At 41.4% G+C, this 16927-nt stretch overlaps 1 protein-coding gene across 2 annotated transcripts in view; it reads left to right on the top strand.

Moving 5' to 3' along the window:
* The window catches only part of PRKACB (protein kinase cAMP-activated catalytic subunit beta), a 112311-nt gene that overhangs the window by 37995 nt on the left and 57389 nt on the right, over positions 1–16927 (top strand). Inside the window, exon 1 of one of the 2 annotated variants that reach the window (XM_074961425.1) lies at positions 16659–16860. The exons of the other annotated variant lie outside the window; for it this stretch is intronic. Coding sequence (XP_074817526.1) covers positions 16674–16860 — 187 coding nt within the window. The 5' untranslated portion in view covers positions 16659–16673. Of the gene's footprint in view, positions 1–16658; positions 16861–16927 lie in introns of those variants that run through there. 2 annotated transcript variants of the gene reach the window in all.

Here is a 16927-nt window from a genome sequence, read left to right as displayed (position 1 = left end):
CATTTAGAAATTATTGAAGAATTTACTTAAAGCATTTTACAAATGCAAAGATGTGTAAGGGAAAATTGTGGTGGTGGTGGGTGGGGCGGGGAGAATAGACCAATGGCCCATCCACCTTTCTAGTTAGTATCTTATTAAGGAAAATTGCACCCAAGTTGCTCAGTGAGCAATTAGAAATTTCATAAGATAAGCATTTCTCCCCTGTGAATAAGCTGTTTAAATGATTGACCAGCTGGTGTTTTTATAGGACTTTGAAGATGTAGAATAGCAAATCAAAAATACATAAAGATTTTATAATAGAATGGCTCACACCTCATTAAATCATAAACCAAAAAGCTAGTAGTAATAACCGTATTATTTTTTATCTAAGTGCAGACTTGTAGTTGATGTATACACCCTAGTGTTGGGGGCAGAAGCAACACAAGTCAGTTAGCCCTGCCTTTTAACTGACCGATGTTGTATTGGGATGGTGTTTGTGCATGTAATGTGGCACTACCCAATTAGCAAGCATAGTGGTTATTTTTTTTAGGACATGTAGAAACCTAGAGGTGGCCTCGTTCATACCTATTATATCTCAGGTGTGGGCCCATAAAGCCACATGGTACTTACAAGGAAGACTGTCTGAGTTTTCCCTTCCGTGTCTCAGATGTTGGATGAGGCTGGATTGTAACAGCTTCACCTTTACTTGGAGAGAGCTCTATTATTGTCACACACAATACCTAGAAAACACCAGTGGGGGTTGAGAGAGAGATGACAGCCCTTTCCAGAGGAGTTTGTTATCTCGGGTTGGGATGGTGGGGTAACAGGGTCTCTTTCCCAACAACAGTAGGGAGGCTCAGATCTCCAGATCACAAAAGTAAATGCCCCATGCTTCGAAGCAGTGAGAGACATGAGTGTACTTTCTAATAGGTGAAAAAAGCACTTTTCCTTCCTTTAATTTATGTACAAAACACTTGTGAGCCCTGGCTGTTTTCTTTTGTGTAATTTCACATTTTAATAGTTCAATTTTTAAAAATCCCAAAAGCATCATCTTATCATGGCCTGCAGAGAAGTGCAAATGTATGCAGGCAGTACTCCAATTTGAAAGGAAAACAAATTGTCTTTTTTAAAATATTTGGTCATAAACAGCTACCCATTTTTCCTAGAGAATATGCCAGGGACTTAATTCACAAACTAATATGCAAAAGCAACATTAAGGATCCTGTAGGACACTTTTCAATAGTACTTTTAAACCTTGTTTCTGGAGACAGTGAAATGTTTACTGTGGCTGATGACACAATAGTTTAGTTTACCTGGAATTTATCATGACTCTTATGCACAAGGCTTAAGACTACAATTAAAATTTAGGTAGTGACTACTTCTAAACTTGGGAATTGTAGAACATTAAAAATCTGTTAAGACAGTTTCTTAATATCTTTTCCATTTAGCAGCTATTCAGACATTTGAGGTGGTTTACTGGATTTTTGTTTCCCTCTAGTCCTTTCTTACGTACACACTAAAAGTGACTATTTTAAAGAGCAGATTATCTCCATACAGCAGATGAATTTCATGTCCTATTTCAAATTCTTATATTTAGCTGATTACGTTGTATAAGTGTGGTTGCTTGATTAGGATTTATTGACTGCTTTATCAGGAAGGTCTGATCGTGACCTGAATTTATGACCCAAATTTGTGACCCAGTATTATTTCTAACTCTAACTTTCACACACGTGGTTATGGAAGCAGAACAAACTTTTGGAGCTTAACAGAAAAAAATAATTAAGATGATACGACAAATGTTGCTTCACTTCAGAGGTGGAATAATTTACTTATTTGGATCTTTAGGAGACTACAAATCAAGATTAAATGCTATTTCAGAACATGTGTGTAACATGTTTTATGACAAAAGTCTACATTACACAAATTTTATTTTCAGTGCTTGTTAGAGGAGTGGACTTTAATACAGTGGAAAACAAATATGATGATGAGTCAGAATGGATCAAAGCAAGCCACTTTTCACAGATTGTCCCATCTTCATCCGAGTTCTAACACGCATTGGGAAACTTCCTCCTTTTTATTACTGTACTTGTATTTCTTATCTACTTTGACTTGGTTCCACTCCACAATCAATCATCCAGTTTCAGTGACTTTTGCCAACTCAGAAAAGTCTGATTACCCACAGGCCTTCATGGCTAAGCCTAATAATTAGGGCACTACCAAATTCAGGGTCCATTTTGGTCAATTTCATGGTCATAGGATTTTAAAAATGGTAAATTTCATGACTTCATCTATTTAACACTGAAATTTCAAAGTGTTGTAATCCTAGGGGTCCTGACCCAAAAAGGAGTTTGGGGGTGGGGGGTCACAAGTATATGACTTGTGGGGTTTGCGGGGCGGGGGGTTGCGGTACTGCTGCCTTTACTTCTGCGCCGCTGCTGGTGGTGGTGCTGCCTTCCAGAGCTGGGCAGCTGGAGAGCAGCGGCTGCTGACTGAGAGCCCAGCTCTGAAGGCAGTGTCGCCACCAGCAGCAGCGCAGAAGTCAGGATGGCATGGTATGGTATTGCCACCCTTATTTCTCCACTGCTGCCTGCAGAGCTGGGCCCTCAGTCAGCAGCTGCCTCTCTCTGGCCGCCCAGCTCTGAAGGTAGCAATGCAGAAGTAAGGGTGGCATGGTATGATATTGTCACCCTTACTTCTGTGCTGCTGCTGGGATATGGAGCACCCCCTGCAGGCCAGTGTCTTGCCTGTCACTGGCCCTGTGTCCCTCCTGGGCCCTGGTGCCCTTTTACCTCAGGGTTCTGCCCCAGCAGTACCCCACAGTCTGGGGCTCCCCTCCCAGGGGAAGCTCCAACCCTCTATCCCCACCTTGCCTCAGTGGCTACTGCCAGTCATCATGTAGCCCCCGCTCACTGGGGCAGACTGCAGTCTGTAATGGCCGTTCATCATTGGCAAGGGGTTAGGACCTGCTGCCTTTGCCTATCCCCAGGCTGCCACTCTGCAGCCCCAGTATTTTTTGTAGGCCTTCAACAAGGCCTGCAGCCTAGGGGTTTACCAGGCTGGAGCTCCCCGGCTCCTCTTGCCCATTTCCCCAGCCGTTTCCCCCAGCACTGCTCTGCTTTGGTACCTTGCTCCCAGGCAGCTAGCCTTTCCCACTCCAGGGCTAGAGTGAGACTCCTTCAGCGTCTGGCCTACAAACCTCTTATCAGGCCCAGCTGGGCCCTAACTGAGCTGGCCACAGCTGTGGCTGCTTCCCCAATCGGCCTAGCTTGGCTGCTTTTAACCCTTGCCTATCGGAGTGGGGCAATCGCCCCACTACACACTTCTTTCCCCCTGAAATCTGTATAGTATAGGGCAAAAGCACACAAAAGACCAGATTTCACGGTCCGTGATGCATTTTTCATGGATATAAATTTGGTAGGGTTCTACTAATAATATCTCGGTTCACAGGTCACCTGACAGGACCCACAGTAGTTTCATTAAATGTAGACAATACTGTTCACCCACTTGTAAATGTTACATATTTTGTTTAAATATCAAAAACATGTAAATCTCTTTTGATGAGAAACTGAGAGCAAAGCAGAATGAAAAATGGATTTAGACTTTTTATGTTAGACTCCCATGTTACTGAGTCACAAGCATCTTCTCAGAAATAGGCTCTGAAATGCAAATTTTAATTAAAATAATCCTTTATTTTAAAATTTCAGTTTGCAGATAAAAGGGAAGGTTTTGTATATTAATTTTGATTGCGCTGTTGAGCAAAACGGGTACAGTTTTCTGTAGAAATTGAACCACTGCCAAGAAAGGTCAATTGTTAACCTATGTTGCTGCACCGCATCTCCTATAAAACTGTGTCTAGTTTATATTATTAAGTAATTTTAGGGTCAGTTTAAAGTTTTTTATTAATTTTATTGATTCTTCTTTGAATTTTTATGCCACTTGTAATGCTTTGTGTGCCATGGAATGTGGCACTTGTATTCTGAAATTGTCAGTGGTAATCAAAGAAACATAAATATTGACTGAATATTGCAAATCCTGTTATGAATTATACCTGGTAGGACACGCACACAAATGTTGCGAATTACACCTGGTAGGACACGCACACCAATGCTGCGAATTACACCTGATAGGTCATGCACAATTCGAATCTAGGCTGAGGCACATAAACAAAGTCCACAACTGCAGAGTTCCCAAAAGACACTAAGTTTACTACGCTCGAGCGTGGTGCCCCCCGCTAGCCAGGAGGGGACCCTGAATACAGATTATACAAAGGTTATATACTTTTTAGCAAAGCATGTTGCCCTCGTGTATCGGAAACCTTAGCCAATAAACAAACCCTTTTCTTATCTACCACCTATCCCCGCTTGGTGCATTCCTCATGTTAGACCAGTATGTTAATTACACAGCATGGTCCTAAAGCCATGCATCAGTAACTTTTATTATCAGGATGGGAGGCCTCACATCAAAGGCCAAGAGATAGGGAGTTAGAGACTGACAAAAAGAGATACTGGGAGTCAAGGCAGGCTGGAGACGAGGAGGAGGATTTTCACAGGGATTCAGTATCTAAGGATCACTCCTCCTGGTGTATGATGTGCTTGCTTTTAGACAATGGTGGGACCCAAACCAAAATGGACTCACGTGCTAACTTTTCCTTAACAGTCCTCCCTTTCTTTTTGTACGTCAGTAAGCTATATCGGGGCTGAGTAACCGCGCTGCAGGGTTAGCAACTGCCGACAGCACATACCGCAGCATTGTAGGCATACAAAAAATAACACAAAAACAATAACAGTCAAAAAAAGTAAATACAAAATACGCCGTCCCCAAGTCCCCACATCCGGTAGCCATGAGGTGAGCCAGTCCCAGACCTCCTGGAATCCGGCGCTGGTAGTGTCGAGGCTGATGTGGTGCAATAGAGCTGCCTGTTGCTTGAGAATGTGGATGTCAGTTTCCACGCTATGGTGCTGATTTACAAATACACAACAGCTTGAGTTGACCAGAGCACAAACCCTGCCCTGATTTGCAAGGAGGTAATCCAGGGCTAGGTGGTTTTGCAATGTAGTTTGGGATAGCCGGGTGACTTCAATTTGAAGGGCAGATAGAGCATCTGCAGTAGCATTTGCCATTAGTTCCAAAGCAGCTGAAATATTAACTATAGCTTTTTCCAGCTCGCTGACTCCCAACCATGGCAGAAACCAACGCACAAAGGAGTGAAAGCCTTGGGCCGTTGAGAAAGGGGGTTTAAAGGAATACTTCGTCGGTTCTTCCATACTAGATTGCGGATCTCTTCCCGGGTCAGGTTCTGGTGTACTGTCACGGTGGGTACTATAGCCCCTAAGGTACATGTACCACACTATTCTGCTGGGAGAACCTTATAGGCTGTGTGATTGCATAACCAATACCAGCCAGACCCCTCGGGGACTGGCCACGGGGTCCTAACTTCATCCAAACTGAAGTGATCCATCTGAAGTTTCATAGGCATGGTCTTCTTATGGGGTAGAACTTCTCTGGAAAGTTTTGGGGCATTGTACAACGCATTGGTAAGACCTCATTTGGAATACTCTGTACATTTCTGGTCATCCATGTTTAAGAGAAATTAATTTAAACTGGAACAGGGGCAGAGAAGAGCTACTAGGATGATTGGGGAATTGAGGGCCTATCTTATGAGAGGAGCCTGGAAAAGCTTGGCTGTCACAAAAAGAAGGCTGATAGGGGTTATGATGGCTCACGGTAAATACACTTGAAGGTGAAGGGGTGGGAGGAAGGGGTAAATGCCAGCGAGGGTGAAGAGCTATTTAAGCTAAAGGACAATGTTGGCACAAGAATAAATGGGTGTTAGTTGGCCATAAACAAATTCAGGCTGGAAATTAGGAGAATGTCTCTAACTGTTAGAGGGTAAGGTTCAGGAACAGATGCCTAATAGGAGTTATGGGGGCAAACGGCTTAATTATTTTTGAGAAAAAGCCAGAAAAATTTATGAGTGCAGTTGTACAACGACATTGGTCAACAGTGCTGGGGCTTGCTTCCGGTTTATATCTTATGTCCCTAAAGCTCATGCTTCATAATGTCAGCTGGCCACCAGCAGGGGTCAGGAAGGGATTCCCCCTCCCTGATGTACTTTTGAAGGCTGTAACAGACTGTACCCCTGTATTCACCCCTTGCACACTATTGTAATAATTTTTGTACAAAGTATACCTGTGAGGTATCATTTGAAAACTCATAATTTGCTGGTCACTATTGTCCTGGTAAAACATGTAGCAACACTGTATGTAATGTTTTAGTAATACATGTACAGTAAAATCTTATAACATGTTCCAAGTCTTGGGAGTGGCCTAACCAGTTCCTCAGAGACAAAGGGCACACTAATGCCTAAACAAGGTCAATGGGCCATTACCTGCTAAGTGATCGTTCTTTGGCAGGAAATGGGGAAGGGGCCTGGGTGAAAAATCTACATTTTAGCAAAGAAACAGCATGGTGTTCCTATCCAAATGGACTTTGGGAGATGCTTCTCAAAGGAGGTAGAGGACTATAAACATAAGGTGACTAGACATCCCGTTTTTAAAGGGACAGTCCTGTATTTAAGCCGTCCTGCAAGTGTCCTGACTTTTTCTTAAAAACGGGCAAATTGTCCCATATTTTCTGTCTTCCCCACCCCATCAGTGCTGGTGGTTCCTGCTGCTGGCCAGATCCCTACTCACCAGGCGCCCGCCCACTAGCGGCGAATGGGAGAGTGGGGAGTCCAGTGGCCAACGATGGGGGTGCGTGTGCAAGGCTGGTGACGGAGCAAAGCTGCAGCACGCGGGGCTGCGCTGCTCCCCCTGCTGGTCCATCAGCACAGCTCCTGCTGGGTGCTGGCTTTTGGCCAGCAGGGCCCCACCCCCCTGTCCCATTTCCAGCTGGCACTGGCTGTGCGCTGTGAGCTGCAGTGGCTGGTGAGTGTGGGCAGGTGCCAGGCAACATCCAGTTAAGTGTTGCCTCTGCTGCCCACCCATCCGCCCTTTACGTGCTCCCCCTCTCGCTGTCCTCTCCCTGCTTTGCTCCTTCACCTCCCCAGCCCCGCTGCTTGTTCATATCCCCCCGACAGGGTGCATCCCGCTCCCAGTCCTATGCAGAGAACCAGCCCCTGGTCTGAGCTCTCAGCTCACCAGCAGCCTGGCTAGCAGGCTCCTTCCTTCCCCCACTGCCACTGGCTGGGCCGGCAGTCCGGGAAAGCCCAAGACCCTCTGGCCTGGGGGACTGGCCAGGAGGAGCAGAACCCTGCATGTGCCAAAACCCTGCACAGCACTGGCACAGGGTGGAGAGCACTGGGCAGCGAGGGGAGGGTCAGTTGGTCACACCCCATCCCCATGTGAGAAGGGTGTATAGGAGTGTGTGTATCACCTCTCCCTGTGTGAACCCTAAAGCCTTAACGATAAGAAGGTAAATAAACAGAATCCAACTTGCTCAGTATTTCTTTTTAACGGGGGCTCTGTCAACTTGATGTTAATTTGAATGTTTATACTGCATAGTTCTGATTGATTGTCACTGAACTCACTTGAATACAAGTAATTTTACCAGGTGTCCCGTATTCAGCATAGAGAAATATGGTCACCCTATATAAACAGAAAGGGGAGACACCCCAAGACCACCCCTTCCTTTCCTCCTCCTCCTCCTCCTCTCTCTCTCTCTCTCTCTCCCCCCCCCCCCCATTGGTTCACTGCATCAGAAGGAACAAAGGAAGCAGCCATTACGCTGAAGAAGTTTGGCCAGTAAAACTATTGAGAACATGTGGTGAGGGAAAACTTTGCTTTGAATTTAAAACAGTTTGTTAGGCATTAGTTGTGTTTTATCTTTATTTTTCTTGTAACCATTTCTGACTTTTATGCCTCGTTACTTGTATTCACTTAAAACCTCTCTCTTTGTAGTTAATAAACTTGTTTTATTGTTTTATCTAAATCAGTGTGTTTGAATTGAAGTGTTTGGGAAACTCCATCTGGGATAACAGGATTTGTGCATATCATGTCTATTAATAAAAAGGCGGTCTATATATGAGTTTGTATTGCCCAGGAGAGGGCATTCCTACATTTCTGGGGAAAAATCTGGAACTGGGAGCGTGCTGGGGTCACTCAGTATAATTCTTGTTGGTAAAAGCCAGGGTGTGACTGGTAGGCTGAAAGTGCACACAGACATAGCTGGGAGTAACGTCCATGCTAGAGGCTGATTGTGAGCAGTCTAGGAGTGGAGGCAACAGCAGTATAAAGGGCACCACAGGTTAGAGGGCAGGAGTGACATAGCTGCTCACTAGTCTAGATTGTATTCTGGGTATCTCATAGAGGCTTTTTATCTCCTTCCTCTGAAACATCAGGGATGGCCAGGACTGAAGATGGGACACTGAGTCAGGTGGACCAGGGCTCTGGGTTGGTACTGAGCATTATCTGTTTCAGGAGCTTGGCTGGCTGCTTCATGCTCAGGGTCTAATTGATTTGCCATATGTGTGGAAAGGAAGGAATTTTCTCCTAGGTCAGATGGGCAGAGTGCTTAGGGTTTTATCACTTTTCTCTTTAGCATGTGGGTGCAGGTCACTTGCCAGGATTATCTGGATATATCTTATTTAATCATTTCCCTGCCATTGCAGGGGCCTCAAGAAGTGGTGCACCTCAGTTCCTCCTATTTTCTGCTTGTGGCACATAATAATCTCGTCTCCTGTGGGTCTCTTTTACTTTGGTCTTATTTCCATTGTTTGGTTTAGTGTGTGGGTGCTGGGTGATGCTGATGACCTGTGATATACAGGAAGTCAGACAAGATGATTCTGGTGGTCACTTCTGCCCTTAAACTCTGATTTTGACTACAAAGAAGAGAGAAATTCTCAAGCAAAAAACAATTCTTAAGCTTGAGTTAAGGTCCTAGATATCTGCGTTTCTTTTGGGGTGAAAAAACCTTGATCATGGAAACGTCTTAAAATAAGTTATCCTGGAAACGCACAATTGAAGAATGCCTAAACACCCTTAACTTCCCCCGAATCACTGCTTACAAGTCAGCCAGTTACAAAGAAGAGGATCCTATCCTCAGAGATCACATACTAAGAAATGATATAATGGTAGTACTTTTAGTCTTATTATTAGGTTGATTGTACACTACTATAGCAGTTTAAAATTAATATTAAAAAATAATAAATTTGGAGTACTTATTTGCTTTCTGGGTCTTGAGTCTAGGGTTCACATTTTCAAGGTTTCACCACTTGAAGGCTAGAAATTTAAATGTATCTTAAAATGAATGTTGGATTCTCATGTAATTACTTGACTCCAGTAGCAGGGGCTTTAAGAACACCAATATCAGACACAAAAATGGCAGAAGTTGACAACACTTATAGGGACCAAAAATTAAATGAGTTGATGGTATTGGTTCATTTTCTAAAAGGCATGTGTCCATACCTCATTTCATACAAAATAGAATTATCGACGATCTCAGTAGAGTGGCGGGTGACTGAATTTGCCAAGGAGATGGAACTGATGCCTAGAACAGGTTTCTCAACTTTTCTCTACCTGTCAACCCAAAACCAACTCTTGTTTCTCCTACAACCCAATTCCACAGTACTTTGTGGTTGCGTCCACAGTCATCTGGAGTTACTGCAAGAGACAATGCTGTAGGTTAGATATTGGATGGTGCTGGAAAAGGAGTGCTGGGTTTGAGCTACTAAGTGGGTACTGGGTTGTGGTATGCTGGATGCAATAGGTGCTGGGTTAGGGTTTGAGGAAGTACTTGATGTGGGGGTTACTAAATCAGAGGTGTTGTAGGTGGGGTCGGAGTTCATGGGTGCTGGGATTTTTGGAGAGGAGGAAATAGGAAGGACACCCTAGCTTCCTTCTCTTGCCAGAGTTGACTCTTTCAATTGTAGATTTTTTTTTCTCCACCATCCTACTGAAGTGTGAGGAATGTATCGCTTAAGTAAGGTGGAGAGCAGTCGTCAGCGATACTGCCACAGGAGCCAGGCAGGGTTAGGGGAGTCATGTTAGAGCTGAGGTGGCCACTTTAAGAGGTGGTGACATTCTCATTGGATGCTAGTGGCCATCTTCTAACAAACAGGTTAGTTTTTCTTTTTAATGGGGGATTTTGCTGGCAACCCAACTACCCACATGTGACTAAACTTGGGATCATGATTCCTAGGTAGAGAACCTCTATCTTAAAGGCTATTTACTTCAAAACAGTGAAGTGAAGCCCATTAGTAGAACTGTGGATGGGGAAACTTATACTCCTGCTGTTCAGGTTGTAATGTTCTGTGGGCAAATGAAGAGCCTAATTGTCTTGGATTATTAATTTAGCAAATTCTCAAGAGCTAAACTGAAAGGGAAAATAATGCAAATAACTATTAGGTTGCTCTTTATTATCACATGCTGAACAGTCTACAGTTCAAGTTTTACTTTTTTTTGCTTCTGCATATTCTTAGCTATTCAGAATTATCTTACTCATTCCTTTTGTAGCCACCATGTAAAACTGAAATGTTTAATGCTACTGGAACATGACAGCCTGCAAGCTTTAGCATAGATGGATTTCCTAAGTCATTTTTTGTCACTGACTGCTGTAGTTAAACTTCCTTGCAGTAGATGCCAGTAGAGATCTTCCGAATTAAAATAGAAATATGATCACCATTTCCATAGCAACAACTTCCTCTGAGCATTACTATTTATAGAAGTACTGTGGGCCCAGCTTTATATTACTCATCACAGTGGAACTTTCTAACAAGGGTTAAAATCTTTGTGGAAAAGATACACTTTTTGATTTAAAGCTGCACGGATTTAATCTCAGGCATTATTAAATAGTGGGATTATTTATTTTGCTGTATATATTTTACTTGTAGGTATTTCTGTGCCACTCATTACTGTAGTATTTTTATTTTTGTATTAAACCGTCTGTTTTTAAAAACCTACTTTAACAGATTGATTATAAATCTTGATTGGAGTTGAAATTTGGCATGTTGGGTCTAAGAAGGGGAAAATATTATGTATAGATAATCTTTGGCTAGGATTTGGTTTTATTACCATGTTTAATTACTAATACTTTTACAGTATGCCAAAAGCAGCGTGCCAACTTTAGGCATTATTTTCATGCATTTAAGATGGAAAACAATTAAAATATGTAGAGTGTTAACAAATACTGTCCATTTTGAATACAAAAAAGCAAACTTCACTCTCTCAAAAATGAAGCACTCTTTGTAGAGAAGCAGTATCTGCCTCTCCAAAAAGTAGCCTACCTATCCCCCCAACTCTCTCTAGTCTCTTTTGTAAATTGACAACTTGCAGAGCATAAGCAAGGTTTCACTTGTTCAGATACTTGCTACTAACACTTGAATTTTCTAAGAAGAATTGTTGTTCTCAGTTATAAAACAATAATGTAACTATTTTGGCTTTATATGACTTCCTTGGGGCTTTCAAACACAACTGGGAAGGGATTATTACATAATATATATTTACTCATGTCTTTATCTCACACATACTTTAGTATTCTTATTATTATACAGTATTCAAAATATTTTAAGGCATATAAAATTAGGGCATATAATACTGTCTATGCTTTGATTAACAAGTTGTAATTGTGTTAATGCTGCTTATAAAGGGACCCCACAGCATTTTGTAATTCAGATATGTTAAACAATTTTTCCCTTTTTATAATTTCCCATTATTATATAATTTGGTGGTAGTAAGTGTTGATGACATCTTTCAAGCAATAAAATGTTTTACCAGTCAATGGGAGATTTGCTAAATTTGGCAAGATTCATGAGTTTTCAAAAATTCATCACATAAATGATTTATCACATAAATTATGTGGGAGGGTCACACTAATTTATTTAACCACAGACATTGAGATTCAATAAATTTTAAAGCTTTATAACTGTTTAAAATACACATTGTCAACATCACATGTCAAAATATACAAAGTAAATATTGTTAAAGCAAACTCTTAGGTTAGCATTTTTCTTACTTCACCTGTTTGTACATTTTGATTATTATCAATAAAAATTTTGTTTTGTTGATTTGTGAGAAATCAACGAAATCAAGGTCTACTAACAAAAATCTAATCCTTCCAAGCCCACATATATGCAAGGAGATCCCTTGAGTCATCTACTGGACGATGTTTATAGGGAGTTGGGTATAGGATCAAGAAAGGTGCAAATAGTTTCTGACTTCCTTCAGGCTAAATGACCCATTGATAACTTCCTCCTACAGCTGTTAGCATTGTGAAAGTTTTGTAAAGACCTAAAGAACTTTTGCCCTAGATCTAGCAGAAATTTCTATTTAAAATCTCAGTGCCAACAGTTTTCATTTTTAGTATTGATAAACCTTTTTCACAGGAATTTTGGAATATGTTAAAAATATTCTTAAACACTCATAACTAGCACTGGTTGAAATTCAGAATTTCTGTCTCATGGGAAATTTTGACATTTCAATCTTTGTTTTTCTAAAACACAAAATGTTGGAATTAAGATATTTTTCTGAAATGCAAATTTCCAAGAATTTTGATTTGATTTTGAAACATTATTTTTGACATAGTCAATTGAAACAAAATATTTTGACATTCCTGAAATTGAAGTACTTTGTTTTATTGACCCAAATGCTTCGTTTTGAGTCAGGTCAACATTCAGTTGCATTTTTCTTGCTTTACTGGAGTTGTAATTCAGGACCCTCATTGTCTTCTCAAAAAGAAAAGGAGTACTTGTGGCACCTTAGAGACTAACCAATTTATTTGAGCATAAGCTTTCATGAGCTACAGCTCACTTCATCGGATGTAGCTCACGAAAGCTTATGCTCAAATAAATTGGTTAGTCTCTAAGGTGCCACAAGTACTCCTTTTCTTTTTTGCGAATACAGACTAACACGGCTGTTACTCTGAAACCTGTCATTGTCTTCTGTGTATTGGGCTCCTTGGAGGACTACATCTCCCACAATGCAGTGTGGCTCCAGGTGACCACATCAGTGGACTTGTGTGTCCCTCTGGGGTGCATCATGGGAGATGTAATCCAGCCAAGTAGCCTGTCCCCATTCTCCCCTATACAACAGGCTCCCTGTTAAATTTCAGTTATTGTAAGGCAAAAGTGTTGATTGGCAAACTGAAGTCCTGGTACAAGTAAAGCCAAATATGTTCCACCTTCAGGAGAGCACCACCTCTTAAGTAACCCACTGCATGCACAGAAGAATTGAAACCCAGTGCCTGCTACCCAGAATGGAAAATACCTGTGCTCCCAAGTTCCCCCAAACCCTGTCCCTCCTTCATTCTCCATCAAATAATTTAAAGGATTTAGTTGTGTGCCATTTATTTATGTAACACATTGGTGTTGAACTTTCTCTGTAACTTTTAAAAAATGTAACCTAGTACATAATTCTTGGGTTTATTATGCCTTCATACCATTCATGACTTCACTCCATAATCTTTCTTTTAAAATACAGTAATCTCTTTTCTAACTTGTGCTACACAATCTCTTTCTCTTAAATCCATCCATCCATTGCCACATTCCATCAGCCCTCTCCATTGACAAATAGAGTTTGGAAACTTTAGCAGAGCAGAGAACTAAAATAATTCGCACAAGGTTGTATGAGAGATGGGCTTGTAAGGGGGGTGTCCAGAAAGGAGACCTGGGAAGAAACCACTCTCCCCTACTTACTAGAAAAGAGAAGGATGCTGGGATTTCTGCTAGCTTGCTGATCTAGATCCTTTCTGGGAGCACCATAGGTTCCTGGAATATTTTAAACCAACCTGTTGTATCTAGGTCAGTGCACATAGCTACCCCAGTTTGTGTTTGTAAGTTTGTTCCTAGGTGGTTCTTGTAGCTTTGAGTCCAGGAATTACAGTTCCCAGGATGCATCAGGGAGTGGAAGGAGAGAGAAGAGAAGAAAAGGAAGAATGTGAACTCTGTGGAAAAAGTGCGGGGAATAAACCTTACCTTTGTTGTTATCAAGCTTTCTGAGAAGGACTTCCCTCGTCAACCCTCAAATACCACCTATTTCTATTCTTCCCCTCAATTCTAGAGTCACTTGGTTACTACACTGGTGGACAGGATGTCTTTACTGTTCTACCTTTCCTTGACTGCTGGCTGCTTTGAGGAATGTGTAAGGTTATGTTTTTGAAGTTGATGGTAGTCACTCGAAAACTCATCTTGCTTACCGGGGCCAATGGAATTTTTAAGCCCTATGCAAACAGCCCTCCAAACACCAAACCAAAACCCTTCTCCTCCACATGTTTGGCTACATTGTCTTGATCTTGTTTTGTTAAAAATGTATCCATTCTGTTATAGATTGTGTTGTGCAAAAGTTGTCTGACATTATCAAATGGATTTAAAGTACAGTCCCAGAATGTGTCATAGAATCATAGGACTGGAATTTGTATATCTGCAAACATTTGAAAGCTATAAATAGGGCTTTACGGGGAGAAAAATAGGGGCAGACCTTTCAACAGAGTTGAACTAGACGTATGCAGTGCAGTTGTATTTGTGTCAGTCCCCGGATATTAGAGGGACAAGATGAGTAGAATAATATCTCTTATTGGACCAACTTCTGTTGGTGAGAGAGACCAATTTTCAAGCCACACAGAGCTCTTCAGGCCTGGGAAAGGTACTCGGAGCAGGACAGCTAAATACAAGGTGGAACTGATTGTCTAGCATAAGTAGTTAGAGTGGTCCAGAATATGTGCTATCTTGAATGGTCCCTTAAAACAGTGGTTCTGGGTACACAGAGATCTTCCAGGAGGTACGTCAACTCACCTAGATAGTTGCCTAGTTTTACAACAGGGTACATGAAAAGCACTAGCAAAGTCAGTATAAACTAAAATTTCATACAGACAATGACTTGTTTATACTGCTCTATATCAGTGTTTCTCAACCTGGGGGTTGTGATTTATTTTATAATTATATGGTAAAAATGAGAACATGAGCAATTTTTCAGTAATAGTGTGCTGACACTTTTAGATTTTTAGGTTTGATTTTGTAGGCAAGTAGTTTTTAAGTGAGGTGAAATGTGGAGTACACCAGACAAATCAGCTTCCTGAAAGAGAGAGAGTACTCTGAAAAGGTTGAGAAACCACTGCCTTAGAATATGTGCTAGCTACTTAGGCTAAACTGTCTGTTGCGTCTTGCATTTCGCTGTGATGCTTGGAGTATCTTTCACAGACCCGAAGAAGAGCTCTCTGTAAGCATGAAAGTTTGTCTCTTTCACTAACAGAAGTTGGTCCAATAGAAGGTATTGACCAATGCCCTTCCAGGGGAGGGGGAAATATTTATACCCCTGGCAGTTCTGGGGAAGCCTTCTCTCACTGCAGTTGAGCTGGTTAGCACCTGCTCTCCCACCAATGGAATTAGAGTAGGAGTGGATTTGTTCTTCATGATCTACTGTTGGCGTTATACTAATCACCTTTTTCTTAGGGGCTAGGAAGGAATTTTTCCCTCAATGCCCGATTGGCCAAGGTGGGGTGGTGTAGTTTTTTCTTGTTTTTGCTTTCCCCACAGCAGGTCAGGATCTGGTAGGGTAGGCAGGGAGTTTTGGTCAAAGTGTTGCAGCTTAGTAACTTAAAAAATGTGGCAGATGTCCAGTGCAGGCATGTGTTATAGAAGGGTTACAGTGTGGAACCAATCCCCCCACCCTCCTTTTACAGTCCCCTGAACTCTCATAGAGGGGAGAGCGATAGGGTCCCAGCAACAGGTTGGCTGGGACCAGGTGTGTTTGAGGGGCGGGGGGAGACCGATAGCAGCCCTCCAAAATAGGTGAAAATGACTAAGAAAAGAACTATGACCAGCACAGTACAACTTATTGCCTGGTATTCCCAGATATGTTAAGTGTATAAAGTTTCAGGCTAATTAAGTCTTTCCATTGCCTTCTGTTTTTCTTCTTGGATGGCTGGAAAATGCATATATTTCTTTACTAAGGGCTGGGATCTGCCCCAGTACTCTCACTGGGTAATACCTTACTCAGCAAGTGGCCCCATTGACTTGTTGATAGAGATTTGGGGCAAGGTGTAAAACTCAGCATGAGTATGGTTGGCAGAATCTGGCTTCTTGTTCTTATGTACACAAGAACTATTCTGTATCTTACTCCATTCTGGTTTCCTAAATGTAAAAGGAAAAAAGTGGTGACTTTGTTCATTTTTGTTTAGTATAAACCATCATTTGTTTTAACAAGTTAACCTCCTCGCTTAGAAAATTATACTGTTGTAGAAAATGTAGAGACACCATAATTTAATTAACTACCTATAAGGTTATAATGTAATTACAGTAGTACTAAAACTGTCTTGAGAGAAGGATGTGTAGAACTAGTCATTTGCCTTTTTCCAGTAACTCATTTAGTTTATGTATGTTTATGGCAACTATTATTTTAATTTTATCTGGCTTCTGATTCTTTCCTCCACTTTATATCACATGCTGTTGTGTATTTTCATTAACTCATTATGTGTTTTTATATGAAAAAAGTTGTTAAACTGAGGGTTTAAGGCAAATATTACAGCTCTTCTAATCACCATCTTTAGCTGATACAAAAGAGTTTTGCTAAGAAAAACACCATAATGTGCTGTTTTATATTAACAGGAAGTAGAACAGCAGTAGTGGTTAGAAAACACTGCATTCAGGAAGTGTGACACAAGCATAGCTCTTAGCTTCGGTGTAAGTTGTTTTAGCTCCTTTTTAGATTTTTGTTTTTGGTTTTTGTTTGTTTGTTTTTTTAAAAGTAAATTATCAATGTATGTAGATGGCTGCACAGCGGGAGTTACCTTGTAACCAGTGCACAGGGACATCCACAGCTTTGCAGAGACTTGAAGGGTTTGCTAACAGACTTTTTCATAGGCACTCTAAGGGTGCTTTACAAGAACAGAAAGTGGCTCTGGAAAATGAGAGCCATCATTTCTCCGAACTTGCTGCCCTGTGGGACAGATCAAGTAAGTGTTCTGTAGGTACTCAAGATTCAGTTTGTATGTTAATTAAAAGACTTTATATTGTAAATAG

The sequence above is a fragment of the Natator depressus genome, chromosome 8, assembly GCF_965152275.1.
Source record: "Natator depressus isolate rNatDep1 chromosome 8, rNatDep2.hap1, whole genome shotgun sequence".
Classification (NCBI taxonomy): Eukaryota; Metazoa; Chordata; order Testudines; family Cheloniidae; genus Natator; species Natator depressus.
This window is presented reverse-complemented; position numbering and strand designations above follow the sequence as displayed.